Below are 13,216 nucleotides of genomic sequence, written 5' to 3' on the forward strand. Positions count from 1 at the left end.
TAGTGAGGTTATGCTCAAAGTCCTTCAAGCTAGGCTTCAGCAGGATGTGAACTGAGAACTTTCAAATGTGCAAACCGGATTTATAAAAGGCAGAAGAACCAGAGATCAAATTGCCAACATTCACTGGATCATGGAGAAAGCAAAGGAATTTCAGAAAAACATCTGCTTCATTGACTATACTAAAGTCTTTGACTGTGTGGAGCACAACACACTGGAAAATTCTTAAATAGATGGGTATTCCAGACCACCTTACCTGTCTCCTCAGAAATGTGTATGCAGGTCAAGAAGCAACAGTTAGAACCAGATATGGAATAAATGACTGGTTCAAAACTGGGAAAGGAGTACAACAAGATTGTATACTGTCACCCTGCTTATTTAACTTATATACAGAGTACATAATGTGAAATGCCAGGCTGGATGAAGCAAAGCTGGAATCAAGATTGCTGGGAAAAATATCAATAACCTCAGATATGCAGATGATACACTCTAATGGCAGAAGGTGAAGAAGAACTAAGGATCTTCTTGATGAGGGTGAAAGAGGAGAGTGAAAAATCTGGCTTAAAACTCAGCATTCAAAAAACTAAGATCATGGGATCTGGTCCCATCACTTCATGGCAAGTAGATGGGGGGAAAGATGGAATCTGTGGCAGATTTTATTTTCTTGGGCTCCAAAATCACTGCAGATGGTGACTGAAGCCATGAAGTTAAAAGACACTTGCTCCTTGGAAGAAAAGCTATCACAAACCTACAGCATAATAAAAAGCAGAGACATCACTTCGCTGACAAAGGTCCATATAGTCAAAGCTGTGGTTTTTTCAGTAGTCATATAGGGATGCAAGAGTTGGACCACAAAGAAGGCTGAGTGCCAATGAATTGATGCTTTTGAACTGTGGTGTTGGAGAAGACTCTTGAGAGTCCCTTGGACTGCAAGGAAATCAAACCAGTCAATCCTAAAGGAAATCAACACTGAATATTCATTGGAAGGACTGATGTGAAGCTGAAGCTCCAATACTTTGGCCACCAATGTGAAGAGCTGACCCATTGGAAAAGACCTTGATGCTGGGAAAGACTGAAGGCAAAAGGAGAAGGAGGTGACAGAGGATGAGATGGTTTGGTAGCATCACTGACTCCATGGACATGAATGTGAGCAAACTCAGGGAGATAATAGAAGACAGAGAAGGCTGGCACGCTGCAGTCCATGGGGTCACAAACAGTCAGACATGACTGAGCGACTGAACAAGGAGTCTAATGAGAAGAGGGGAAAAACACATACTTAATAGATGAGGAATCAGAATGACCTTGCCATAATGAAAACTGTTGTAAAAAATTTTCTTTCTCCATTTTGTTTTTTCTGTAGTCAACATGTATAACTTTATTGTCAGAAAATTTTAATATTAAAAAATCTATAGAGTTCCTTGGACTGCAAGGAGATCCAACCAGTCCATTCTGAAGGAGATCAGCCTTGGGATTTCTTTGGAAGGAATGATGCTAAAGGTGAAACTCCAGTACTTTGGCCACCTCATGAGAAGAGTTGACTCATTGGAAAAGACTCTGATGCTGGGAGGGATTGGGGGCAAGAGGAGAAGGGGACGACAGAGGATGAGTTGGCTGGATGGCATCACTGACTCAATGTACGTGAGTCTGAGTGAACTCCGGGAGTTGGTGATGGACAGGGAGGCCTGGCATGCTGCAATTCATGGGGTCGCAAAGAGTCGGACATGACTGAGCGACTGATCTGATTTGATCTAATACTTGGAGACTTTAGCCCAAATTTAAATAGCTCCATTTAAGTGTTTTCATAATGTCACAAATCTTAATAATGTCACAATCTATCGTGGCACTGACATAGGGACCCCCGAGCCAGCAGAAGTCCTCTTCATAAAGGATGCCTGGTTCGTACAGACTGCTGGGAAAAAGTCACTCTAGGGACTCACTGCCCAGCTGCCCTGCATAGGAAGGATATCCACTCACATTTACCCAGTTACTGCTTGTTTTCAAGTAAACTCTAAGAACTGTTTGATATCTGAAGGGAGAGGGAAGAAGGCTCATAATTCTTTTTTCCTTAGACACATTTTTCTATCCATTATTACCATGTCTCCACTCTTGCAAGTAGCATTTATTTTAATAAGGAACTGCTAAATGTTCCAATTTATCTTCATTCCATTTATCGAATACCACGTCCTAAGCTTTGCCAAGAGATGATTTTCCTATTGACAGACTTACCTGTGGAGAAGATGAACACCGTGTTGTTCCAGAGCCCGCGTCTTTCTAAGGCCGCGGTGACATTTCCCACTGCTTCATCCATAACGGACGCCATTCCTGCGTAGTAGCGCCTATTCCTATCTTGGATAAAGTCATAGGGCTTCAGGTATTCCTCGGGGACCTGAAGGGGCTCGTGGACAGACTGGAGAGCAAGGTAGAGAAACAGAGGCTGGAAAGAGAATTTGTACCAATCAGTTAGGTGGGCTTGGAAGCATGATATATACAGAGAGAAGTCAATTGGTTAAAAAAGTAATATTCAGACAACCCACAAACTGGGTTGAAAATATCTGTACATCATATATCTGATCAGGGATACGTATCCAGAACATATTAAGAGTTCTTACAACTTGATAACAGAACTCGATTAACTCAATTACAAAAATGGGCAAAGAATTTGAATAGATATTTCTCCAAAGAAGACATACAAACAGCCAAAATGAAAAGATGCTCAACACCATTAGTCATCAGGGAAATACAAAAAAAAAAAAAAAACCCACACTGAGATACTACTTTATACCCACTGAAGAAAAGAAAGAAAGCTAGTCACTCAGTCGTGTCCAACTCTTTGTGACCCCATGGGCTCTAGCCCACCACACTCCTCTGTCCATGGAATTCTCCAGGCAAGAATACTGGAGTGGGTTGCCATTTCCTATGCTCACTAGGATGGTTTTAATTTCAAAACTGGGAAATAAGAAGTGTGAGTGAGGATGCAGAAAAATTAAAACTCTTATTCACCGCTGATGGGAATGTAAAATGGTATAGCCAGTTTGAAAAACAACTTGGCAGTTCCTGAAGTTGTTAAACATAGAGTTACCATATGAGCCAGCAATTTCCCTAGAGAAACAAAAGCATATATGCACACGAAAACTTGTACATGGATGGTCACAGTGGCATTATTCATAATAGGCCAAAAGTGGAAGCAAAATGTCTGCCAATTAATGAATGGATTAACAAAATGTGGTATATTTTCAGCAATATACAGCAATTAAAGGACTATGATGCAGGCATAAAAAGGAATGAAGTAAGGACACATCCTATAACATAGATGTCACTTGAAAACATTAAGTGAAGGAAACCAATTGCAAAGATCACATTTATATGGTTTCACTCATATAAAATGTCCAGAATAGGCAAATCTATGGAGATAGAAAATAGATTAGTGGTTGCCTGAAGTAGTCTGGATTTCTGAGGGAGAGGAGTGATGAGTGATGGCTGACAGGTACAAGACTTCTTCCAGGAGCAGTGAAAATGTTCAAAACTTAGATTGTGGTAATGGTTGCACAACTGTGAGTTTATTATTGAATTGTGCACTTTAAATGGGTGAATTTTATGAAAAAGCTTGAGTTCTAAAATTGCCTAGAAAGCTCTGATTCAAACAAATGGAAATAATAATACCAACAATTCTGTCTCACGTAGTACTCAAAAACCACCTTGTTACAGCCATTTTACAGGTAAGTTAACTGAGAAGGCAATGGCACCCCACTCCAGTACTCTTGCCTGGAAAATTCCATGGACGGAGGAGCCTGGTGGGCTGCAGTCCATGGGGTCGCTAAGAGTCGGACACGACTGAGCGACTTCACTTTCACTTTTCACTCTCATGCATTGGAGAAGGCAATGGCAACCCACTCCAGCGTTCTTGCCTGGAGAATCCCAGGGACGGGGGAGCCTGGTGGGCTGCCGTCTATGGGGTCACACAGAGTCGGACACGACTGAAGCGACTTAGCAGTAGCAGCAGCAGTAACTGAGGCTTAGATAAGCTTTATGGCTTGCACAAATTCATATTAATTGCAAAGCAATTTCCTATCGGAAAGTCCAGTATTACTGTGTGGATATGTCCCAATAGATGGGTTAGCTTTCTGCTTTAGCTGAAAAATAAGTGACCACCTTTTAGGAGAGGTTTAAGCATTGTCTATATTTTCATAAGAAAACAAGTGAACCGTGAGGCCAATTTAATTCCTGGAAACTGAGGGGGGTGATACACTGATTCTATTTTACCTCTGACATCAATTTACAGAATTTAACATTAGCAGTATTCTGGGTTAGCCTCTTCCTTTTAATGAGTCTTTCTGAAGGTACTCTTTTCACCATGCTCCTATAGAATTCTTTAATGAAAACACTCAGGGAGACAACTGGCTCGACCCAAGAAAAAAAACATAATTCTGTTGATATACTTGAGACTTTTAAATCTCATAAAGAATGGGGGAATATTAGAACACAGACTGGAAGGTTGGCTCATATTTCATTCATTACTGTTGAAAAAAATGTTTCAAATTATATATTATACATCCTTGTGATACCGTAATGGGTATACATACATAGAACTCAAATAGACACCCAAGAGAGTATTTTCAGTTCACCTCTTTGGAACTTAGAAATACCTTTTCCCCCAAATCAAAACATTCAAAGTGACTGTTCAATAAGAGGCAGGAGATGGAATGACAACCGTGATAAGGAGACCCTAGGTTTCATGTGTACATTATTTCCATGAGAAGACATTCCAAATTCCAGCCCTCAAAAGGCAACACTAACAGCTCTGACACGGCTTTAGTTGCGCCTCTACTGCCCCTCAACACACGCGCTCTCATCCCACCACACAAGTCCCACCCCAACTCCGTGCTCCTCCAGACCACAGGGAAGGGAATCCCAGCAGATGCTCTGCCCAGCTGGGGAGGAAGGACCCTGGGCTAAGATGTCTGGAGAGGAAAGAATGAGCAGGGACCCCTGTGACTTGGCAGTGCAGTTACGGTCTGAGTCGTCAGCACAAGACCAAGCACCAGCCAAGGTCTGGATGGGGAAGGATTAAAAACTGGAAGGCTACAACAATTTGCAACACACATCAAGTTTTTAAGAGCCAGGAAATGTCACACTAAAAACCTGTTTTGTTTTGTTTTTCTTGAAAAATCAGAACCTCTGATAACTCCAGGCCCAGACAACAAATAGCTGGAGTATGGGAAACAGAGATCCCACCCACAAGGGCCCTCCAACTCTCCAGTCTCTCCACTGTGCTTCACTTTCTTAGGGTAGCAGCCTGGCCCTTGTTTGTGACTCTGATCTGGATTCTCTGCAGTGGGCAGGAGTAGAAAAATTATGGAGGGAGCCCAATGTTTCAGGAGAAAACATGCTTGCCCACATCATTTTGGTCAGTATGGCAGTACCCTTGGTGAAAGAGAGAAAGGGGAAGGAGGGCAGGTCATTTCCAACTGGAAAGTGATCCCTGGCGGTGACAGCTGGAGGGGCTGGTGGAAGAGAGTTCTCATAACCACACCAGGGAAAAAAACAATGATTCTGGGACCACCATTCAAGGGTCTTATAAACAGCTAGAATGGAAATCATTCTACTCACTTGGTTAAATGTAGCAAAAAATTACCTAAAATCTTTCCCATAATTATTCCTTAGTGGCTAAAGACATGGCCACTGCTCTTGAGGGATTAAAATGATGAAACTACAACTATTTCCCCATTTTTCCAGGGGTCAGGCTCCTGTTAGTTCAAACAGAAGAGACAAATCTGAGACAAAAAAGTGAAAACAACCCCTGGGAGATGCAGTCTGCCTTGGCCTGTGATTGTTATAGGCCCTGTAAAGCCCCCCATTACCTACCAACTGCACTTCCCAGGGGGTGCAGTGGTAAAGAATCTGCCTGCCTATCCGGGAGACACAAGAGATGAGAGTTTGATCCTCATCCAAGATCCCCTGGAGTAGGAAATGGCAACCCATTCCAGTGTTGGAAAATTCCATGGACAGAGGAGCCTGGTGGGTTACAGTCCATGGGGTCACAAAGATAGGATACGATTGGGCGACTGAACATGCACGCATCACACACACACATACACACAATACACACTTGTCAGCTAGATCTTCTTAACTAATGAGTAAAGATAAAGGTGGTCCTTGAACAAAAGAAGTTGTCTTTTCCCCATTTCATCAGCAGTGATCTAGGACCATTCAGTGTGTTGGCAAGCAGCCTTGCACACATCACTATGTCTCTGGGTCATCAGGAGGCAGAATGATAAACAGGGTAGCCCATTTAATGAGGAGAGGCCCAAGGGACCACAGTTTAGAGTATTTCCATCCAATATTGCATGGGCTCCCCTGGTGGCTCAGTGGTAAAGAATCTGTACCCTTTTCGGTCGGGTTTGGTATCCTAAATGTGAATCATCACCCGATGTTTAGGTATTAAGTGACAGTACTCACTCCAGTACTCTTGCCTGGAAAATCCCATGGACGGAGGAGCCTGGTAGGCTGCAGTCCATGGGGTCAGTAAGAGTTGGACTCGACTGAGTGACTTCACTTTCACTTTTCACTTTCATGCTTTGGAGAAGGCAATGGCAACCCACTCCAGTGTTCTTGCCTGGAGAATCCCAGGGACAGGGGAGCCTGGTGGGCTGCCGTCTCTGGGGCCGCACAGAGTCGGACACGACTGAAGCGACTTAGCAGCAGCAGCAGCAGCATGACATTATTGCCTAAAGTTATTAGCATATTAAAATGGTGCTAAGGATTCATTTCTGTTTCTCATTATGCTAATTTCAGTGAGGAAGAAAGCCTTATTTTCATTTCTTTAGTATATTTTTCTAATTTAAAGTATCACTTTTAAAAAGCATATGATACGTTTTTAAAGTGTTATTCTTTGACTTTCAAATTAAGACATTTCCTCCCAAACTGTGGCAGGAAAAAGTGAGTGTCTACCACTAGAAATTCACATTTGCTTTAAGAAACTGCTAGTAGATGAGGTGTGTGAGAAAACATTTTATTCTGCAAAGTTTGGGGGGGGCTATTTTTAACAAAATGATATTTTGTGAATGTGTTACTTTCACGTTGTAGTGTTAGTACTAAGGGAATTATCCTGCAGGGGAAAAAAAAATGACATTCGCTCCCAGCACTGTGCAATGGTTATTAGCAATTTCTCCCTGATTCCAACACCATGTTTCTGTTATAAAATAGCTCCAGATGCTCTTTCCCCCTCAAGGGCTCTTTAAAATAGACACATTTTTAAGTCAGCTTGTGGACACTTTGTATTTCTTTAACGATTTCCATCTTAGAGCAAGTTGTCCATGTTGCAGTCTGTAGATAGCACAGAGAAATTAGCACAGGATTAGATTCAATGTTGGAATAAAAGGATGAAAATCCTGGAACTGGTGGGCTGCATCCTTTTGTCGAGAGTGGAAAATGTAAACACCTGCATTTTACGTCTTAAACTTTTGGGGGCTACTACTCAGCTATTGATTATTTCATTCCTTTGTTTCTGCGCTTCACACTTGACTCTGAGGATCCCCAAAAGGCTGGATACTGCTTCAGAATATTTCAGTCATTGTAGGAAAAGGACCACCTCTCACCTGGCAATTTCCATAATGCTGCCATAAGCAGCAGCGGACTCATCACACACCAGTTTGCATGGCTCGTGAGCTCTCAGCACCTCTAGTCTCCCTCTGCTCCTGCGCCTTCGCCCATGGCACCAGTTAAGACAGCCCACCCACCAGGAACGCTTTCAGCCCAGGTGCTTCCTCTTGTCTGCTTACTGTTATGGGCACTGGGAGAGAACACTCTATTGTTCCTTCATGGGAACTAATTTTTACTGTAGGCATATTGTAGTTGTTACACCACTAAAGTAGCGACATACTGTGAACCTGTAGAAGGCAGCTGGCTTCTGCCTGCCCCTCTGTGCTTGGGGGCAATCAACAGAGACGTCATGGCAGAACCACTGATGGGAGCTGGGGGTGGAGGGAAAGTAAGTAACTGATAGGCTCCCACCCCAGCCTAGTAAATCACAGTATTTGGAACTGTGGTACTTCTTCCAAGCCTTCCAGAGGATCCCAGCACGCTGTTAAAGCACTGTATGTTGGAACCATCAGGCTGAATCACACTGGGGCTCGTCACCTCTGGTCGAATCTGAACTGTGAACCTCAGATGGTTGTTAGTGCTCTGAGCTCTCGAGTTAAACACCATGGTTTTAAGTTCTAACTCTGTGACCCTGAACAAGTTCCCTCACTTCTCGAAGCCAGATGGCTTATCTGTAAAATAATGCCCCACCTCAAGCCTCAAAAGACAAGGACCACAGTTCCCTCAAGACTTTAGCTCATTCTTTCAATCTTCAACCGTATATACAACATGCCAAGCATACCAAAGAAAACTAAGAACTGAAGCCAATTATCTAGCAGTTATCTTTCCAACTATCTGAATATTGGTATAGACCTAGAGTTTAAATATGCATATGTCTACATGTTTGAGAGAATGTTCCCATTTCTTCCATCATCCACAGGAAGCATGGCCACTCCAAGTGGTCAGAATGAAAGAATAATAAAAAAACTCAAAAGTGGGGCAAGGCTGAGGACAGATATCAAGAAAGATACTCGATACTGAGCTAGAGGAAACAAAGACAGAGCCAGGAAGAAAACAAGGCCAGAAAGGGAGTCAGCAGACAGGTGCCAAGACTGAACAGGTAAACAAACTGAGAACCTTCAGTAACTGCCAACGAGGCAAAGTGCAGGCAATCAGAAAACCCAGATAACAGTACACATTTTGTAATCTACTGCGTGAAGTTCTAATTTTGAGGGCATGTTAATACAGTTCTTAATGAAACCATATTTTGAGCCTAACATCTGACAACACAAGCATCTGACCCAACTTTAAAGGCATTTATAAACTAAATCTAGAGAATTCAGCTTAAACTTCACCTCAGGAGGTTAACTTTAGTTTGACAAAAAGAAAAAAATGTTAAGGCTAGTCAGACTCTTTTCTCTTTTTCCCTGTAAGTAAATCAAAAGATTTAAGCACATGACATATACAAATAGCTTCAGTATGGTCAATGTGGAAAACAGGCTCATTCGTGTACCCTGTTTCTAGATTAGAAGACTCAATATTGTTAATGTGTCTGTTATCCTCAAGTTGGTCTACTGATTCAATGAGATCCAAACCCAAGCAGACCCCTCTTTTTTCTTGGTAGAAACTGGCCACCTCATTCTAAAACTAACAAGGGGATGCAGAATATCTAGAATAGCCAAGATAATTCTTGGGGGGTTGGGAAATACAAAGGTAGGCAACTTGCCCTGAATCTAAAGTTTGTGGGTCTCTAACAGAAATTCTGTCATAATAACACCTCATTTTGCACATAAGCCTATCTTTTTATAAATAAAGTCAACTTTATTTTTAAAAATAAAGTCAACTCAGGCACATAGCACACTAAAACAGTAAAACTCTATTGGTACCAAAACAGTATACTCACAGCATTCCTCAAAGTGTGATCTGGGGACCACTTGCAACAGAATTACCCTTAAAGAGCTTCTTTAAAATATTGACAGATTTTTCCCCAGACCTAATGAATCAGACTTTTAGAAGTGAGCTCCAGGAATTTGTATTTCTAACAAGCTTCCCAGGCTGATACTAATGTACTCTAACATTTGAAGTGAAAAAAAAAAAAGTGAAAGTCAGTCGCACAGTCAGGTCCAACTCTTTGCGATCCCATGGACCGTAGCCTGCTCTGCTTCTCTGTCCATGGAATTCTCCAGGCAAGAAAACTGGAGTGGGTTGCCATTTCCTTTTCCAGGGGATCTTTCCGACCCGGTGATTGTACCTGGGTCTCCTGCATTACAGGCATGTTCTTTACCAACCTAGAACTTATTAGATTGTTTCCTAAAAGACAGGGGCCTCTTCCTATGCTCACCTGAGCAGAGATGCTATCTTCACGTGACTTTGAAATCAAAAAGAAGCAAGATTTACCTTCTCTGGTGGGTGGTTGGTTATGAGGGTTGTAGCCCTTTCAGTAAATACGTTTGTTGAATACATATTTTTATATCCTGTTGCAACTTCTTCACCATCTCGGAAATCAAGAGCACATCGTGTGACATTCAGAGCGTCAATTAAGGTGCAGCGCTCATGGGAGTAGTAATCTTCACTGCCTAGAAGATATCCTACGACAGAGATGGGAGATGGAAGTAGTCAGCATAGCATAAAACTTGTTAAACAAATGGAGGCTTCAGCATTTAATTGCCTAATGCAATTGATTACCCATGACAAGGCTAATCAAATGACAAGGCTAATCAGAGCACCGTTTTTAACATCTCTATATTTGCCAGCATAAGGCATTAAAATGTTATTGTAAAAAAATCAAAAGCCATCCTTCAATCTTTAGAATGTAAGCTCTATTGTGTAACTCTCAAAGTGAGTGATTGCAAGTAAATATGGTTTTAAAAATCAGAGGTAACATTCAGCAAAGGTGATGACATCTTAATCATTTAAAGCTATCTAACGGCTAAACTAGCATGCGGTTAATGTAATTTGTTACAAGTTTTTACTCTGAGGTGATCACGTAAATGAATGCAGGATTCAAATAACATTGATATTGACCTTGGCCTACTGGCTTCAAGGTTATGTATAGAAGGAGCGCTTGGAGGAACCGTCTTTAGTCAGATGCTGACACCCACTGGTGAGAGACACAAACTTTTCTAAACGGAGGATCTCTAAACAGAACAGAACCAAAAGAGCAAACTAATGTACAGCACTGAAATTAGATTTTTCTACCTACAGTGACCCCAATTTTGTTCCAAATTTAAATGACATCTATCCCACAATTTAGACTTACACACAGGAGAAAATGGGTTTTCTCAACTTTACTTGTTTCTGCAAATGTTCCATATTTTCCAAAAATATTAAAATAAGTTGCACTGCATGTTGTAGGATTCTATTTCTATGAAACATTCAGAATAGGCAAATCTATACAGACAGAAAGTAGGTTAGCGGTTGCCTAGGGCTCTCAGGGTTGGGGGAAATGTGCATGACTGATAACTGGTATGGGTTTTCTTTGTCGGGGGAGGCGTGATAGAAATGTTCTTCATCTGGATTGTGAGGACAAATGCTCTTTATCTGGATTGTGATGACAGTGGCAAAACCCTGTGAATTTATTAAAGATCAATGAATTGTACACTTCTATTGAGTGAACCTATGGTATCTGAATTACACCTCAATAAAGCTATTCAAAAGAAATAACTGTGCTGGACTCTGAACTATTTCCTGACAAACACTGCTTATTAATATTAAAATAAAGATGAGGGACTTCACTGGCAGTCCAGTGATTAAGACTTTGCCTTCCAATGCAGGGGGTGCAGGTTCGATCCCTGGTTGGAGACCTAAGATCCTACATGTCTCGGGTCCAAAAAAATCAAACCATAAAACAGAAGCAATATCATAACAAATTGAATAAAGATTTTAAAATGACCCACATTTTAAAAAAAAGCTTTAAAGATGATATAATTGATCTAACCCTTTCCTCAGCTCTGAATATTTCCTATAATCACAATTAAAAGCCTTACACACCTTACACAGCAAATGAATTAATTAAAAAAATTAATTTCTTCCTTTTCCATGGTTCAGTAAATTCAAAGTCCTGAATATAACAAATATCTTGGTCTCAAGATAACTCTTTAAATGGTAATCTTTTATCCTACATGATAACAGGAAGGGAAAGCCAGTATATTTGTCGATTAATATGCAACAGAATAGTCAAAGCTATGGTTTTTCCAGTAGTCATGTATGGATGTGAGACTAGGAATAAAAAGAAAGCTGAGTGCCGAAGAAATGATGTTTTTGAATTGTGGTGTTAGAGAAGACTCTTAAGAGTCCCTTGGACTGCAAGGAGATCCAACCAGTCCATCCTAAAGGAAATCAGTCCTGAGTATTCATTGGAAGCACTGATGCTGAAGCTGAAGCTCCACTACTTTGGCCACCTGATTCGAAGAACTGACTCATTGGAAAAGTCCCTGATGCCAGGAAAGATTGAAGGCGGGAGGAGAAGGGGACGACAGAGGATGAGATGGTTGGATGGCATCACCGACTCAATGGACATGAGTTTGAGCAAGCTCCGGGAGTTGGTGATGGACAGGGAAGCCTGGTGTGCTGCACTCTATGGGGTCGCAAAAAGTCAGACACAACTGAGAAACTGCACTGATGTAGTAGAAAAATAAATATATCTATGAAAATAACTTCAGCCCTTATATGGGTAATTAGAGGGGTCAGGACACTGGTGTTCTATATTAATAACTATTCGTTATTGGTAGTACCTTGAGGAATCACTTCGGGTTCTTTATTTGTAAGTATAAACTGTTTTCTATCATTTGGGAAGATACATGCAAAGGCTATATTTGATTAAAAGATGTATGAATTGTAAATATTAACAAGTTAGTACAGATGAAAGGATTCTAGAAATTGGACTCTTTATTCACATAATAGATCTGTTCAGACTGGACTGAACTGATCCTATGCAACCATGTGGACAGTCGCTTGGAGCTGTTCTCATCTTAGGATGAGACCCCAAATCCACAAATTTGACCTTTGGGGCTGAGCCTAAAGAAGATGGCAGCTGATACTTTTTTGGGAAAAATGAAAAACTACTTTTTGAACAATTAAAACCTCTGACTGCTGTATTTAACAGCCTCATTAAGATATAATTCACACACCATACAAATCTCCCAGATAAAACGTACAATTCAATGGTTCTTAGTGTACTCACAGAGATGAGCAGCCAGGCCCACAATCATCTGACTGGTTTTTACCAGGACATCTAAGTCTTCCTAGTGATAATAGCTCGTGGTCATCATGCCCTCCTTGTCTGTGAGCCTCCCTTCCATAGGAATGTGAGGTGTCACTCTGTTTGTCTAAATCCAGTTAGGCTTCTTTCTCATAAATGGTTTTTTAATTAAAAAAATTTAATATCTATAATTCTTCCAGTTGCCAGAATATAGGTATCGATCCATCTTTTTGCAAAGGCCTGAGTGAAAACTGTCAAAGGATGTAGAGGCTGTTTTTTCCTTTAGAATATCCAAGATGACAAAGAAGTCTTACATCCAAGTCCTATTTTTTAATGGCTCTTTAAGGATACTGAGGATATATCCAGGTTCACTAAGAAAGAACACATGAGGAACTTCCCTGGTGATCTAGCAGTTAAGACTGCACTCCCAATGCAGGGAGA

At 41.2% G+C, this 13,216-nt stretch overlaps 1 protein-coding gene across 1 annotated transcript in view; it reads right to left on the bottom strand.

The window, feature by feature from the left end:
* Positions 1 to 13,216, bottom strand: part of ARSB (arylsulfatase B) — a 181,025-nt gene that overhangs the window by 143,116 nt on the left and 24,693 nt on the right. Inside the window, exons 3-4 of the mRNA XM_070796873.1 lie at positions 9,973 to 10,163; positions 2,224 to 2,431 (exon numbers count right to left, since the gene is read on the bottom strand). Coding sequence (XP_070652974.1) covers positions 2,224 to 2,431; positions 9,973 to 10,163 — 399 coding nt within the window. The remainder of the gene's footprint in view (positions 1 to 2,223; positions 2,432 to 9,972; positions 10,164 to 13,216) is intronic.

The sequence above is a fragment of the Bos indicus genome, chromosome 10 (assembly GCF_029378745.1).
Source record: "Bos indicus isolate NIAB-ARS_2022 breed Sahiwal x Tharparkar chromosome 10, NIAB-ARS_B.indTharparkar_mat_pri_1.0, whole genome shotgun sequence".
Lineage (NCBI taxonomy): Eukaryota > Metazoa > Chordata > Mammalia > Artiodactyla > Bovidae > Bos > Bos indicus.